The sequence below is a fragment of the Mesoplodon bidens genome, assembly GCF_964165515.1.
Source record: "Mesoplodon bidens genome assembly, chromosome: X".
NCBI lineage: Eukaryota > Metazoa > Chordata > Mammalia > Artiodactyla > Ziphiidae > Mesoplodon > Mesoplodon bidens.
In genome coordinates, this window is record NC_138163.1 from 28,831,282 (window position 1) to 28,848,216 (window position 16,935).

Sequence of the window (16,935 nt, forward strand, 5' to 3'; positions counted from 1 at the left end):
GGCAGAGGACTTGTTTTTACGCCGGTAAAGAGCAAAATCCCGAGTCGCAGTTGATTTCATGCAAGTAGGGCTGGAGAGGCCCAGGGAGGACCTAGTTTGGGGTGAGCACCGGGATCTGTGAGCCAGTGTTGCTTCAGCGTCTCACGGTACGTGTGTGGGGGGGCAGATCCCCTGTCCCTCCTGGTCCCATTGGCACTACCCTTCACCCCAGTCTCTGCGGAACTATATTAATAGAAGGCAACACTTCACACATTGGCGCTCAGACACCAAAGGGAGTCTGGCAAGGGCTTGGCAGGTGGGCAAGAAGCCGGGAGATGGGTGGGGGAGTGGGGCGGAGGCATTGTCGAGCGGCGTTTGGCTCAGCCAATGGTAGTTCGGGGCAGGGGTGGCAGAGGCGGAGGCACCGAGGCGGATCAGCCAATGGAGGGCGAGCAACTACTGGAACGACCTGGTGACGTGAGGAGCGTTCCATTCGCCCAGCGGTGGGCGGCTTCCACAGCTGGTTTAGGGCCCCGAACATTGGGGCCCCTTGTCAGGAGGAGGCAGCCTCCGGGCTGGGGAGAAGCCGCTGCCACCTCGGGCGGCCGACGCGGTCCCCTGGGACAGTGCACTTCCTGGCCTCGGTTCCCGGCCGAGTTCTGTCTCCGGGGTTCAGGTAACAAGGAGTGGGGGTGGGGGTCTCCGGGGTTCGGCCGTGTGGTAAGCTACAGCTCCCTCGGCTGCACCGGGACGCGCGGACCCTGGCTCTCCCTTCTTGGCTAGGCAACTGCCGAGCCCCTGGCCGGGGGTGACTACACGTGGCGGGGCGTGTGTGAGTGTGTACGAGCATGCGGAGGTGGCGCTCGTCCCAACCTGCCCGGGGCGGTGGTCGGCGGCGTGGCGGAGGCAGGGCGGGCCTCCCGAGGCCGCGCCCGCCGCCCGCCTGGGACTCCGGCCTCGGGCCCCGTGCCGCTGGGCCGATCGCTGGTTCTTGACGGATTTTGATCTTTGTTCTCCCAGGCCCGGCTCCCCTTCCTGGTCTCTCTTCTCTCGCTGGGCCGGTTTATCAGGAGAAGATTGTTTTCCAGGTTAGTTTTACACAAAGGAAGTGTTCTCTGTACCTCTGGTGCTCCCTCCCCTTTCCCAAGCCTTCCACCTTCTCCTTTCCCTGCTCAGTTCCTCGTCTCTCTTGGGACCCTTACCCTCTCCAGCCCAGGAATGATTTCGAGTTGGTTGTTTCTCATCAGTCAGTTGAACTGCAGGCTTCCGCCTCATTCTTGCCAGCGCGGGGAATGTGGTATCAGTAAATAGAGGCCACAGCACCACACCTGAGAGGAGGAGAAGGGTGGCAGTGGCGGAGAAAGGCTGGGCCTGGGGATTCAGGATGCTAAGTGGAGATGGTATTTCTGAAATGTGCCAGAAAGCACCTTTATGACTTTTCTTGACTGCTGCCGTCCCCCCTCCCGCCCCTCCTCCCCCCAGCCATATCAGAACCTCTCCTGCTTAAGTCAGCCTTTCACCTACAGGTCTGTGATGTGGTTTCATTAAGATTCCCACCAATGTTAGGCTAGACCAGCAAGGTTGGTTCATTTCCCGGACTCAGGAAGTTAGGAGGGTTTGATTAGGGGAAATCTGTTTTAAGTAAATACAACCTGGGTTTGTGTACAGAGTGTCCACAACCTCCTAGCTCTGCCAGAGGATGACTTGTTCCCTGGTCTGATTCACATTTGAGTGGCTAATTGAAGAAAGAAGGCGAAGAAGTGGAGGAGGGGTGCGAATGGCTCCTTAAGGACAGAAACTCTACTATTATTTTTAGAGTCCTCTTTGTGATGATTATAGAAAAATATGGTATAGTGGAAAGTTCCCTGGACTGAAAGTCAGCAGACCCGTTTTCTTGGCTTAGCTTCGTGGCTTTGTGACCCTGGAGAAGTTATCTTCCCTCTTCGGTCTTCACTTTACTCATTTCCAAAGCAAAGTAATTGGGCCTATCAACTACAAAATCCCTTCTAGTTCCAAGGTTCTATGATAATCACATCATCAGTATTATATTGGAAGAAAAGGGGTATATTTAAGAAGATATGCTAGCCCCCTTCTCTTTTTGAGAACCTTTAACCTTTTCTTCTTTTAGGGGACAAAAACAGATAGGAAATAAACTCTCCCATTTCTTCACCCCCATCCCTTCAAGCAGTGCTCATCTTTCTGCCTCTGGGAAAGGAAGATTGAACTGCATTTTCTTGTTCCTGTCTCATTTTTGTGTGTGTGTGTGCTTTTTCTTAGGGCTAGAAATTGGACTTCTGATGATGTTTGACCCAGCGGCAGCAGTAGCAGGCAACGTGATTTCAAAGCTGGGCTCAGCTTTTGTTTCTTCCCTCTTGTAATCACAAAACCCATTTTGGACCAGGAATTCCAATCATGTCTGTGATGGTGGTGAGAAAGAAGGTGACACGGAAATGGGAGAAACTCCCAGGCAGGAACACCTTCTGTTGTGATGGCCGTGTGATGATGGCCCGGCAAAAGGGCATCTTCTATTTGACCCTCTTCCTCATCCTGGGGACGTGTACACTCTTCTTCGCCTTCGAGTGAGTTTCCATTGAGTAGAGTTGCCTGATTATGGTTACCTTGGGTCCAGGGGAAGAACCTTCTTTCTGGGGAGTTTGTGGCTAGTCCTTGGATGGCTGTCATTGTCCTCTTGGGCAATGTCTATAGATCATGCCAACCGAATTCATTGCTTTGAGCTTATAGCAGAGTATGTGCCTCCTAAAAACACCAAGACCTTTGATACCAATTTTATAGCACTGACTTGGGGCCACCCCTGGAACACTTGGGAAATAAAAGAGTTTGTCTTTATTACTCACCTCCCCTTTTCAGTGGTCTCCTTAGGTGCTTAGTGACAGACTGCCTCTTCCCTACCCCTCCCGAGCCTAGGGGCACGCCCCGTGGTCATAACTCCACCCCATAATACTCACTTATTCTGTTTTTCTGGGTCCTATTTCCTTAGGGCTCAGCTCTCAGCTAGCTGTTAAATTGAAAAGCCAACTGAATTGGGAAACTGCAGATCGGTTCCAGCCTCAGCTGTGCCACAATCTAGCTGTGTGGGGGGCACATATGTGCTTATTAAATGTGACTTGCTCTTTCTTTCACTCAAAATCACTCAACATAAACAACTCTCTATTCTATGTGTGCCTGATACCAGCCTTGGAGTTATTTTTTCTGTGATGTAATAGCTAGTACTAGAGCCACTGTTTGAAGTCTGTGTAGGTCACTGCTCGAGGGAGGTGGCCAGTTGGATTCTAGGGTACTGTGGCCTGACTCCTGGGTATGCTGAGAATGCTGTACACTCTAGGGCTGGGGGTAATGCGGATCGGTTTGGTATCACAGTATTATGAGGAAGGCCTTGAGGAGCCAAGAGGTGTGTTTGTGGACTGTGAACCACACCTAATATGAGCCTGCTACAGTTCCTGTGCTCCGGTGACCTGGAAATGGAGCTCCCATGAGGGGGTGTGGCCATGGGACGGAGGACGGGACTTCTTGGCCAGACTTCGGGGGTAATTAAAATGAGCTCTGGTCTCTTGGGGCTCATTTTTGTCTTTGTTCTATAAGGGTTTCTGGCTTACCCAGTGTATCAAGAGTGATTTTTTTTCGGGCTGCTTTACCGGATTTTTTTTTTTTTTTTTTTTTTTTTTTTGCGGTACGCGGGCCTCTCGCTGTTGTGGCCTCTCCCGTTGCGGAGCACAGGCTCCGGGCGCGCAGGCTCAGTGGCCATGGCTCACGGGCCCAGCCGCTCCACAGCACGTGGGATCTTCCCGGACCGGGGCACGAACCCGCGTCCCCTGCGTTGGCAGGCGGACTCTCAACCACTGCGCCACCAGGGAAGCCCTTTACCGGACTTTTTGATGGTTGCAGCTGGCTTGAGTAACAGCAGAGGAAGGAAGGGGATGTAGTTTATAACAGGGCTAGGAAAGTAAGGTCAGAGGACCTCTTTGTCAAAGGCACTTCTGTTGCTGCTCTTGCTGCTGACTTTGTAAAGTATTTGGCAAAGTCAGACAGTTTGATGTTGACGTCTTAGCTGCTTTCCAGTCTGAGTTTCATGGCTGAGTGTGTGTGTGTGTGTGTGTACCTATGTGTGGTACAAGTGAGCGTGTGCAGGTGGGCAGGCATATGCATAACATTAAAAAAAAATGTTTCCCCACTCCTCACCCTTCTCCAAGTTTTCTTTGCTTTATTCCCGCCTTGCTTCTTTTTGGAAGTGCAGAGATGAACTCTGCTTTCTATCATTCTCACTCCTTCCTCTGCTGAATCACTAGCTCTTTTTGCCACCCTCCCTGCCCCGCCCAGGGTTAAATTTTTGTGGTTGGAACCATTCAAAACAGAGATGAGATTTGTTTCTAGACCCTGAGTGAGCTGGTAATTCTGGGCCCAGGAAACCTCTGGTTTGAGTGGCCAAGGGAACTTGAAATTTGGAGCTACTGGCATTTGGCCCTTTTTGTATCTGGGAGCCAGACAGAGTCTGATATGGATCTGTTCCACTTCGGCCCTGAAGGCCTCTGAAGAAAACTGCCTGTGGGATGAAGCTTGTAATTAGCCAAGTTACTGTTTGACAGAGGAAGGTTGGGTTTTCTACCAAGATGACTTTTTCCCCCAAGTTATTTCTTGCGCTTTGCCCTCAGATATGAAGGGTGAGGTTGTTTGTAAACTGCCCTGGGTTCCAGCTGTTTGTGGGGTAGAGTAAATATTTTTGAGGGTAGGGCTTGGGGGAGGGAGTAAGAAGGCCAGAGGGGAGAAGGAAGTAAACGTGTTAGCTGAGCAGTGGAATGGGGAAGTCTACATCTGACCAAAGGGGAGAGGACCCTGGCAATGAATCCTTTTTTTTTTTTACTGAGAATGATAGAATCTGTGTTTGTGAGCGTGCGTGCATCTGTCTGTCACATGCAGACACACAGGCACTTTAGGTGGCAGCTGCCTTGAGCCTAACCAATGACAGGCTGTACAGAGGACACCAGCATGCCTCTGAGGAATGAAATTTCTTTCTGGTCGATCTTTTTCTTTGGGGTCTGTAATTTACTACCAATCACGTGGTGGTGGATAGGTTTTGGGGGCAGAATATGGGCTCCTTCGCTAGTATGAGAACTTAGGGAGACCTCAAGAAATCAGCTGGGGGCTTCCCTGGTGGCTCAGTGGTTGAGAGTCCGCCTGCCGATGCAGGGGACACGGGTTCGTGCCCCGGTCCGGGAAGATCCCACATGCCGTGGAGCGGCTGGGCCCGTGAGCCATGGCCGCTGAGCCTGTGCGTCTGGAGCCTGTGCTCCGCAACGGGAGAGGCCACAACAGTGAGAGGCCCGCGTACCGCAAAAAAAAAAAAAAGAAAGAAAGAAATCAGCCGATCTAGCCCCCTGCCTTCAGGCAGTTGAGGGTGTCTGAACCACCAGTGACAAAGGGCTGTCTCTTTTCATCTTTAAATTGTCTAGGAGCGTAGACTATACATCCCCTGACTGCTACATTTTGGCCTTGAGGAAGAAAGTTCAGATCTTGAGGCACATCTGGACCTGCATTTTAGTAACAGCGTCCTGCTTGCAGCAGGTGCATAGGGACGAGTGCGAGGTGATTTATAACCACCCGTGGCACAGCCCTGGGTCAGCCAGATGGCTTGAGAAATCTGGTCAGGCGTGTGGGCGCCCCTGGATGAAAAACATGCAGTGTTAGTAGTGCCGGTGGACATCTTTTTATTTTTGGATTTTGCCTTTACACGTTTAGATTTCTCAAAGGAGGGACCTATAATTTTCAGTGGACAGACAGTAGGTTGAATACGTAAACTGAACAAAGGTGGTCCATCCAGGAGCGAGTTAGCTCTGTATTGTTAGAAGTGTTTCTAAAGAAGCTGGGTAGCCATCTCTCAGGGCTGCTGTCACACAGTGGATTCCTGCCCAGGATGGGAAATTGGGCTGGATTATCACTAGGCTTCTTGCAACTCTGAGAGTCTGAAATTCTATATAACTCTTGTGTCTGTCTGGAAAATTCAAATACACACACAGAAAAGGAGGTTATAGAAGATTACCAGTAGGTAGCTGTATTTTAAATGTAATTGTATCTGTAGTAAAAATGTCTTTGAATTTTGAAGCAGAGTGTAAATTGTACAGTACTTAAAAAAAAGAATTTCCTTGCAAGTAGAGATTATCATACTAAGTGAAGTAAGTCAGAAAGCGAAAGATGAATACCATATGATATCACTTATATATGGACTCTAAAATGTGACACAAATGAACCTATCTACGAAACAGAAACAGACTCAGGGACATAGAGAACAGACTTGTGGTTGCCGACGGGGGTGTGGTGGGGTGGGGAAGGGATGGAGTGGGAGGTTTGGGTGAGCAGATGTAAGCTTTTATATATAGAATGGATAAACAACAAGGTCCTACTGTACAGCACAGAGAACTATATTCAGTATCTTATGATAAACCATAATGGAAAAGAATATAAAAAAAGAATGTATATATAACTGAACCAGTTTGCTGTACACCAGAAATTAACACAACATTGTAAATCAACTATACTTCAAAAAATACTTTAGTAAAAAAAAAAAAAAAGAACTTCCTAATGTATTCTTAGGATGAGGTATTTAGGAAGTGTGAGCTTTGAGCACGTGAACCATTCTCAGTCCTTTCTGCCCAAACCCTGTCCAGCTTGTGTGATGAACACATAGCAAACAGCTTGGCCGGGAATGTCAGGACACTATAGCAGAATGACACTGACAACCTGTGAGCTGTCCAGCTACTGAAAGGCTGTTGTGGTATTTAGTCAAATTCAACTTCCTTATAAAGCTTGGGGAAAGGACCAAGTGCACTGTGTTCTGGAAGTGGCTTCCTAGCTGTGTCTTTTAACGTTGTGACCAGATCACTAGTGGGGTCAAGGTCCTGAGCCTTCTCCTGTGGCAAGAATGATTGTGTGACTCTTGACCCCTGAAGTAGAAGTAGTTTGCTGCTGTGATCAGTGCTTATGCCTCACTGTGCTGTATCTAGAGGAAACCGTATCAAGGCACTAGCAAACCCTGTTGGACCGAACCTCCTGGGTGCTCCTGATGTACAGAGGAGTCGTTGAATTGGATGAACTGAAAGAAGTTTTGTAGCACTGCTTAGTAATTGTCCCACTTCTAGCCTATTCATATTCTACCTCTTTTTCAAGTCCCTTCTTGAGTCTTCCTTCCTTCATGAAATTTTTCTAGTAATTTCTGCATTCTCAGGACTAATTGTACATACCAGTCATTTAATACATAATTACATGACATTTTTTATATTTCTGAATTCTGTGGTGATTACACTTCGAGCTCTTTCAATGTCAGGGACCATCTTCTGTGTCTGTGTGGCCCCCACAGTGCCCTCTGCCAGGCCTTTCATAGAGTAGGTGATCAATAAATTGTTGCTGAATTGATACATTCTGGATGCACTTAAAATGTAACAGTCTTGACTCACAGAATCATAGAGTGATAGAGCCGGAGGGGGCCTTGGAGACTATCCCTATCCTTTTGCAGGTGACGAAACCAAGTCTACAGAAATGGGGTTATTTCATCAAGATCGATCGGCCAGCCAGTGCCTTTATATGACACTACTTTTCATCTCATTGTTACCTTTTGAATACGGAATCGTGAAGACGTGCAGATTACTGAAGATGTGCATAGTGCTGAATGCTGGACAGGCATATTCTGGGGTCTTGCTAGCTAGTGTTTGTGTTACCTTAGTGGACTCCAGGTTATTTTGACCTCCCTAGCCCATGCTCCTAGAAAACGAAGGCATCTTTGTGGAAAACTGACAGCGTTCCAGCATGGCATTCTGGTAGCCTTGCAGGGACAAGGGAGCCCATGTCTAAGTGTGAACTTAGCAAGTAAGCTTTGTGTGTTACAAGAGATTATCACTGCTGTTGCTGCCCCTAGTCCCTGCTGCCGGGATGAGGACAGCTCGGAGAAAAATTAAGCAGTGTGTGCTCCCTACCATGTTACTCTGTGGGTGATGGTGATGAAAGGGACACCATGTCCCCATGGACAGGAGGAAGAGAAGAGGCAATCTGATAACAAACTTAGCAGGTTTGAGGAGACACAGGGCTAGGTAGACCAAAGCCAGACTCTGACATGGCAGAATATCTGTGCCTACAGTGACAAGGTCCAGGTTCCTGAATTCCTTAGGTGAGATTAGGAAGAGGAAAAAGTGACTTTATCAGGATCTCTAACCAAGAGAGTATTCTCTGGAGAGCTGCTCTGTGGAGGTTCAGTCTTGTGCTTATCCCGCCCAAGATTCGGTCTGTGACTTGGCCAACCAAAGACAGTTTTAGAAAGGCATAGGTGCCTCTTTGATACCAATCTGTTAACAGTACTTAGCTAAACTCAACTTCCTGATAAAGCATGTCCCCTGGAGAAGGATTGGGTCATGTCTCCTGAACAGTGTGCTTTCTGTTAACAATTACTTACGGTTCTCTCATTCAGAATTCATCTGTATATTTTCAGTCTCTACTACCTTTTGTGGTAATGAGTTTCACACTGTCAGTCTCCGCTGAATGCGTCTCCCATCTTTTTTTTTTTTTTTTTTTTTTTTTTGCGGTACGTGGGCCTCTCACTGTTGTGGCCTCTCCCGTAGCAGAGCACAGGCTCCGGACACGCAGGCTCAGCGGCCATGGCTCACGGGCCCAGCCGCTCCGCAGCATGTGGGATCTTCCCGGACCCGGGCACGAACCCGTGTCCCCTGCATCGGCAGGCGGGCTCTCAACCACTGCGCCACCAGGGAAGCCTGTGTCTCCCATCTTTTGGGAATGAGTCTTAATTGAGTATAGTGATCGTCTATTTTAGGAAAAGTGAGCACAAAGAACAGGGATGTCCCTAGCATGCCTACATCAGTTGAGATATTTATTGAGGGAGAGGAGTCCTAAATCCTACTCCTCATAGATGCCAGAGGTGGTATTGTGTTTAAGAACAAAAAAGGCATCTTATGCCTCTTGCAATAACAAGAGGCTGGTGAATTCTGGGTAATGAGGGAGATGTGTCTGGAATGGAGCAAGGAGGAGGCAAGAACCTTATGGTAATGATTAGATAAGGCCAGTTCAAGGAGGGCCTTGGAATACTGGCCTGAGGAGTGGGGGGCTTAATATAATAGGCAGCAGGGAATTGTTCTAAGTTCTTGATCAGGAGGATATTATAATTGAAATTTGTTATATTTGTTATAATTGAAATGGGAAATTTATTATTATAACTGAAATTAGGCAACTACTTAGCAGGTTTGCCTGGATAGAGATTTTGGCCTTCCTCAGTGAGAGGATGGCTCATTGCCTCACAATTGAAAAGGTCCCGGGCTTCCCTGGTGGTGCAGTGGTTGAGAGTCCGCCTGCCGATGCAGGGGACACGGGTTCGTGCCCCGGTCCGGGAGGATCCCACATGCCGCGGAGTGGCTGGGCCCATGAGCCATGGCCGCTGAGCCTGCGCGTCCGGAGCCTGTGCTCCGCAACGGGAGAGGCCACAGCAGTGAGAGGCCCGCGCACTGCAAAAAAAAAAAAAAAAAAAAAAAGAAAAGGTCCCTGTTTGGTTAATTTTCCCCATTGCTCCTGGAGCAAAACAGGGTTATGCATTTTCCTTTGACCTTCACATAGCAGTAAATCTGGAGGCTGATATTAAATTATGATTTTAGTGTCCAAGGAAACTTTTTCCCTCGTAGCAGACTCTGTGTCATCAGAAGAATGTTGAACCAGTCTTATGGGTGGTTGCACATGTTTACTGTGCTCTAGAGGTAGGTCATATGTAAAAGGACAGACAGCCGTCCATATCAGGGAGGACTTATAGCAAAGGCTTATTTCTATTATCTGGGATCAAGGACCATTATGGGGCTCTAACCCTTGGGCCATTCCTGCCGTTCCAAGCACAGCTCTTCCTTAAAGCCAACCTTAATGGCTGCTATGGGAGCAGTTTCAAGCAGCCATCAGCTTCCCAAGAGAGCTCTTCTCTGACCACTTACAGTCCTTAGAGTCTGACTCACCATGTGAACACTTGATTATTGGTCTTATCTTATTTAGCTGTTTCATATGTTAGTTATGTTTTCCTCAACAAAATTAACTCCCATTTCTCTTGTTCTTCATTTGTTAGACCCATAAATACTTGTTGGCTGATTGATTGCATTGATAAAAGGACAACAACAAAAAACATAGCAAGAAAGCTATTAGGGAGACTTAGAAGCAGAGTATAGAACACTAGTCCACCCTGCCAGTCTGTGGGGCAGCCCTGCCATGGAATCTGTCTGGTTTCTTACCAGCTCCCCTCGTGAATCTCTTTTGAGTTTTTTTGTGTGAATTGAAGTCTGTGTCACTATCATCGTCCCTCCAATGAACGCTAGTGTGCTAGGGATGGGGGATGGGACATGACACACCAGCTCAGCCTGGCACTGCTGGTTACTGCTGGTCAGTACCACCATGTGGGAGTCCTGTCGTCTAGTCCAGCTATGGAAGCCTGAGGCCAATCAAGAGGTTGGTAGAGGATGGCTTAAAATGATGATGTCTCTTCAGGTGGCAGAAATGAAGACTTAGTGGGCACATGGTTGCATTTATAAGATTCACAAGGGAGAAAAGCAACTTCTAACCCCCTGGTACACTGAAGACAGAGGAGAGTTCTGTGTCAAGAAGTGTATGGATATCATTATTCGTATCGATATAGATGGAAAGTACTACGGGGTTTCAAAAACAGCTTATATTTGTGGATGACAGATCCAGTGTTTCACTAGGACAAATTAGTGATGTTTGAGGATACTCCTGACTTTTGAGGTCAATACTGGGCATTATGCCCAAATCTTCACATAGCTCATTCCTATACAAGACAGATCTCTAGCTTACTGCAATTATGGGACTGACCTAGGTGGGTATTAAAGACAGACAGATGGGTTGTAGTTCACAGTGGTCTTAGCCGCTGGCTCTCTTATTTCTCCTTATTCGGGGTAGAAAGGCCTGCTGGTCCCACTTCTGCCTTGCCAGCCACACCCACTCACTAGTGACAACTGGCTGCCAGGATCCTTGTCTCTGGAGAACAATACAATGGGCCTGTTGTGTACTTGTTGACATACAGAGTGGATTGTTTTAGCAGGTGCAGATGATAGTCTGTGTGGAGATTACAGAGACCTTTATCCTTAATGGCATAGTGTAATTGAAATCTAAGTTGTCCTTTGTCCGGTCAACAAGCAGGTGTTGAAATGGGACTTAGTTAAGCTTGGTCCTTCTGTGCATGGGGGCGACATTAGTATGTGTGTGGGGGGTGTGTGTGGGGGGGTGTGTGTGTGTTCTACCTTCTCTGTATCTTTTCCCTCTAATAAAACAGTTTAAACTCCCTTAGGTGGCCAATCAGATGGCTCTGATTTTTCTAAGAGTTTTTGTTGGAGACTATACACCCAGGGCAGTTTGAATCCTGGAGACGTCACTTCTTTGTTTTCAGGAGTGATTTTAGAGATGGGCAGTGACGAGAAAGGTGGCTGTTTTCTGTCAGCGTGGTAATTTCATTTTGCTTGTTTGTGAAATGGAGCCTCATGATTCTCCTGTGTCCTTTTGGGTCCCTGATAAGTGGAGGTGACTTTTCTGAATTCACTTCTTAATTATCTGTACCAGTGAAGGGGAACACTGGAAAAGAGGGTAATCCACAAGCGAGTGAAATGCAAGGACCTTCATTACCCTGAACTCAGTTAGCCAGATCCCACCCTTGGCTTTTAGGAGAAGGAAAAAAATCTTACAAAAGCAAGCTAAGACCAAGGATTTTATTAAAAAACAAACGAGCAGGCAAGAAAACAAAAAGCCACAGAAATCATTTTGCAAGTTCACTCCGTATGTTCACCTTCATGGCAAACTGCTCATTACAGTTGGTTTGCACTCCCCATGCCGTCATGTGTGTGGCACGGAGGCAGGGGGAGGATCTCATGGGGATTGTTCCAAACCTGCAGCGAAGGTACAACCCAGGGTTGTGGGCAGCAGCTTGCTTAATCCCTGTGCAGATGAGATAAGCCTTTTTCCTTAGCTTACTTTCTTCCCTCTGCCTCTGGTCCTTGCTCATCCACTTATAGTCTGCCTCCAAGAGGAGATGTCTATGTTGAAGGAGGAAATATGCCTCAGGAGGAAGAGAGTAAAAATAGGTCAGTGGTAACTCCAATCACGTATTCCCATTTATTTGGTTTGATACTCAGTTCAACTCGACAAGTGTTTGTTGATAGCCTCTTTGTTCTCATACTTGTATTAGGCTCTGGGAGATAGAGAACCATGATGATAATGTTAATAACTGACATTTACTTAGCATTTACTGTGTGTCAAGGGCAGTTCTAAGCACTTTATTTCTAGTCATGCATTTGAACCACACAACCACCCTATACTGTCATTATCATCCTCATTTCACAGATAAGGAGACTGAAGTTAACTCAGTTACCCAGCTAGGAGCTGGTAGAGCCAGAATTCAAACCCAGGCATTCCCACTCCTAAAAGTCAAGGTTCTTGCTCTTATGAAGTTCAGTTGGGGGAGATGAGGTCAACATAGCGAAAAACAGTGCAGTTTAGGATAGGCCTTTGGAAGGGCCAAGACCTCGCTAAATCCCAGATTCTTCAGCTATTATAGATGTAGTGTGAGAAGTGGATGCTGTAATGTGCCTAAAGAGCTTAGTGCATATGGTGTGTGCTCAATAAATTGTGGCTGCGATGATGACAGTGATGGCATTGATGGCTTTGGATCTGAAAGACGAGTAGAGCTGGGATATCCAGAGAGAAAGAGGAATGGCCTTCCAGGTGAATTATGGAAAGAGGGGAACAAACATGATGTTGAGAAGGGGTGCTAAGGAGATACATTTTTCTTATTCCCTTGCTTATGGTCACTAGTCACCTATTGGCTCAGCTCTTTGAGGAAGGAAGAGGAGTGAGTGGATGTTGCAGAGTCAGTCAGCAGCCCTGAAGCTTTTCACTGGCCTTCAAGCACACTGGACATACCGTCTGTCTGACACTGGGACTCTGCTTCATGACTGGTCCTCATCTTTTCTTCCCCCTCCTTGAGCTCAGGCCAACGCCAGATGAGTGGGTATGAAAAGCTCTAGACATTCCCAGAGTGTCAGCAACCTATGGTGCTTACAATCCAGGTTCAGTTGGGTCCCTGATCTGAACAGGTATGAGCCTTTGCTGAGGTACAGAGGAAATGTGACCCCCAGCAGGCTGATGGGAGGGACTGGGCTTGAGGGTAACGGAGGTTCCTTAGGCTATCTTCTGTATGTTATAGGTGGCATCAATCAATGAAGTATTTTTTGAGCGCCTAGTATGTGCAGAACCAAATGTTAGGACTTTTCGGTAATTCGAGAGAAGTAAAAAATATGGTCCCTGCCCTTGAGGTACTGTAATTTTGTTGTGGGGATCAGATTGACATACTGGTAACAATTCCAGGTCAGTATAGGGTAGGAATAACTAGATGTTCAATTGCTTGCTTTCTTCAGATGCCGTTACCTGGCTGTCCAGCTGTCTCCTGCCATCCCTGTGTTTGCTGCCATGCTCTTCCTTTTCTCCATGGCTACACTGTTGAGGACCAGCTTCAGTGATCCTGGAGTGATCCCTCGGGCCCTACCAGATGAAGCAGCTTTCATAGAAATGGAGATAGGTGAGTTTTCTAACCAGCTGGCAAGATATTGTACAGTGGGTGGCTTTGGTTAGTAAGGGAATGGAATCATAATTGTAGTTGCAGACTAATAATCACTTCTAGCCTTTTCCCTCTGAGATCCTGAATCTGAGATCATTACCACCCTGTGAAGAATGTGAACTTCATTCTTCCTTGTTCTGGGTTGCATTTTAGGAGGGATTTCTTACCAAGGTCCTGCTGCACTGTTCCCAAGAGGATTTTTAAAAAAACTGTTTGGGGGTTGTCAACTCATTTGATTTTTTAAAATTAATTAATTAATTAATTAATTTTGGTTGCGTTGGGTCTTCGTTGCTGCACTCAGGCTTTCTCTAGTTGTAGTGAGCGGGGGCTACACTTCGTTGTGGTGCATGGGCTTCTCATTGCGGTGGCTTCTCTTGTTGTGGAGCACAGGCTCTAGGCATGTGGGCTTCAGTAGTTGTGGCATGTGGGCTCAGTAGTTGTGGCTCCCGGGCTCTAGAGTAGTTGTGGCACGCAGACTTAGTTGCTCTGTGGCGTGTAGGATCTTCCCGGACCAGGGCTCGAACCCGTGTCCCCTGCATTGGCAGGCGGATTCTTAACCACTGTGCCACCAGGGAAGCCCAACTCATTTGATTTTTTTCAAATTTATTTATTTATTTATTTGGCTGCGTCGGGTCTTAGTTGCAGCACGCGGGATCTTTCGTTGCAGTGCGTGGGCTTCTTTCTAGTTGTGGCTCGCAGGTTTCTCTCTAGTTGTGGCATGCGGGCTTCTCTCTAGTTGTGGCGTGTGGGCTCCAGAACGTGTGGGCTCTGTAGCGTGGCACACGGGCTCTAGAGCGCATGGCTCAGTAGTTGCAGCACGCGGGCTTAGTTGCCCCGCAGATGTGGGATCTTAGTTCCCCGACCAGGGATCAAACTCGCGTCCCCTTCATTGGAAGGTGGATTCTTGACCACTGGACCATTAGGGAAGTCCCTCATTTGATTTTCTTGATGAAAACTATAAACCTCTTCATAAAAATATTCTTATATGCATCACATACATACAATTTTGGATATAATTTCAGGGATTCATAGATCTTTTGAAGCACATGAGTGGGTTTCTAACCAAAAATTCTTGCTTTAGGGGAACACACAAGATGAGAGGGGACAGGAAACATTGGGAATTCTAGGAATGGTAAAGGAACTAGTTACAGGCCAATCACAGTACAGTCTGCAGCTCAGGGTAGGGCTCTTTGGGACAGAAATGAAGAGCTACACTAACCAGGAGCCAGGGTGCCTTCATGAGTTGAAGCAGAACATCCCAGGACTCGAAGAGGGGAGCTCCTGGGAGACTCCTGGAGCTCACACTGGGAAAGAAGGCTCTGATGCCAGTACTAGGAGGGACTGGAGCCCACCAGATCCAACAGTGGTGCCTACCTAAATTGTTCTCACATCTGGTACCCAAGTAGCTAGAGTCAGCATCCAAGCCACGTAGAGTAGAAGAAAGGGACCCAGGACTTGTAAGACTAAAAGCTGTACCATTGGGGCACCAATCTGTGGTTAGCCTTTAGTTCTTTCAGGTGCTTTGTTGTTGTTGTTGTTTGTTTGTTGGGATCTTAATATTTTGTTGAATGAAAAAGACAAACACATTGGGGTTCTAATAGGTATTATATTTATATATTATTTTTTAGAGAATTTACATTTGTATAATTATCCCCAAGAAGATAGTACATCTTTCTGTATTTTTAGACTGAATTTTGTGCCCTTTAATAGAATTTTTATAGTTTTTTTTTAACATAGTTTCTATACTTCTCATATTGAGTTTATTCCTGTTTATATGCATGCTATTGTCAAGGAAATATTTTCTCCCAGTTCTAGTTGGCTTCTTTTTTTTCCCCCACAGTTTTATTGAGATATAATTGGCATATGACATTGTGTACGTTTAAGGCGTACAACATTTTGATTTGATACTTTTTTAGGTTGCTTTGAAGGCTTCCAGCTTTTGTATTTCTTTTGTTTATTTAGCTGTGTTTATTTAGCTTCTTAGTGGATTTCTTTTTGAAAAATTTCAGCCTGTTTTAGTTGCGGTAAGGGGACATAGATTTGTGCACATCTGAGCTCAAACTACTTAGGGGTGGGGAGAGGGTGGGAATTGTGGGAAGGAAACAGAGGCGAGGTGTGTTGGCGCAGCTGGAGTTGGGGGAGACCTGGACTAGTTAGGAGCAAGATAGGAAGAGACAGTTGTGAGTGTAGTCTTTTCTCTCTCTGGGTTAGTCTTTTGTCATCCTCTTTCCATCACGTATAGAGAAACTGAAGGTCAAGGCAGTGCCTTGACTTGATCTTGCCTCTCACAGCAGGCTGTTAGCAAGGTTAGCTCTGTTTTGCCAGATTGCTGGGCCCAGGGCCCAGGCTTGAGCTGTCAGGTTGTTACCTCTGCATTTAGCATGTTTCTCTCAACAGTAGAGTGCGTTCTTGAGTTCATACGTATGTTTATGTTAGCAAGTTTTTGTCAACTTACATTCAGCCCTGTACTGGGTATGCTGTGGGTAGCGGCTGGGTGGGGGAGAGAGGAAGACATGTGGTTGGCTCCCTTGCATCATAGCTCACCTCATGGGGTGGGAGAGCATTGAACTCTCTCCCAGGTGCCCTCATGTAAAGCACATGCAGAGGAATGTTAGGGTGCCATGCTGGTACTTATATCATCCTCTAATGAATAGCTATCCCCATTCTTTTAAGACTTGTGTCACACTGTTATTGTTTGATTTCACAGCATCCACCCCACTCCGCTAAAAAAGGAAAAAAAGTTCCATATGGCAGATATTTTTAAAATCAAAGTGAATTGAAAAAATATTCTGTTTTTAGAATTATCTTGCACAGCAAGGGTGCAATGAGACAGGCACTCTCATATGCTGCAGATGGGCGGGTGTGCAAATTGATACAGTCTGTCTGGGAAGTGGTTTCCCAATAAGTGATATGGGCTTTAAGGGTTCATACCCTTTGAGCCAGTAATTTCACTTCTCTCAGGATTAGCTCAAGGAAATAATCAGAGATTTACACAAATACTTGTAGAAGGATTTTTAATGCATCATTTTTTCTTTTTCCTAGCTATTTTAATGCCAGCAACTTCATATATTACTACTCAGACTTCAACATGCTTTTCTTTTTTTCTTTATGTTTTAGAAATTAATTTTAACACATGAACATATTATTGAGGAAGGGAGGGAGGGGGTTGGGATTAGGGTGGAGATCAAAGGGGACTTAAGCTTTGTCTGTAATGTTTTAAGTTTTTGCATGCAGCATCATTTAAATAGCAAAATACCAGAGGCAACTTAAATGCCCAATAACATGAATTGGTT

The 16,935-nt window shown here is 46.6% G+C and overlaps 1 protein-coding gene across 1 annotated transcript in view; it reads left to right on the forward strand.

The window, feature by feature from the left end:
• The first annotated feature begins 462 nt into the window (after nucleotides 1-462).
• Nucleotides 463-16,935, forward strand: part of ZDHHC9 (zDHHC palmitoyltransferase 9) — a 34,387-nt gene continuing 17,914 nt past the window's right edge. Inside the window, exons 1-4 of the mRNA XM_081221736.1 lie at nucleotides 463-655; nucleotides 1,000-1,067; nucleotides 2,257-2,558; nucleotides 13,443-13,603. Coding sequence (XP_081077862.1) covers nucleotides 2,392-2,558; nucleotides 13,443-13,603 — 328 coding nt within the window. The 5' untranslated portion in view covers nucleotides 463-655; nucleotides 1,000-1,067; nucleotides 2,257-2,391. The remainder of the gene's footprint in view (nucleotides 656-999; nucleotides 1,068-2,256; nucleotides 2,559-13,442; nucleotides 13,604-16,935) is intronic.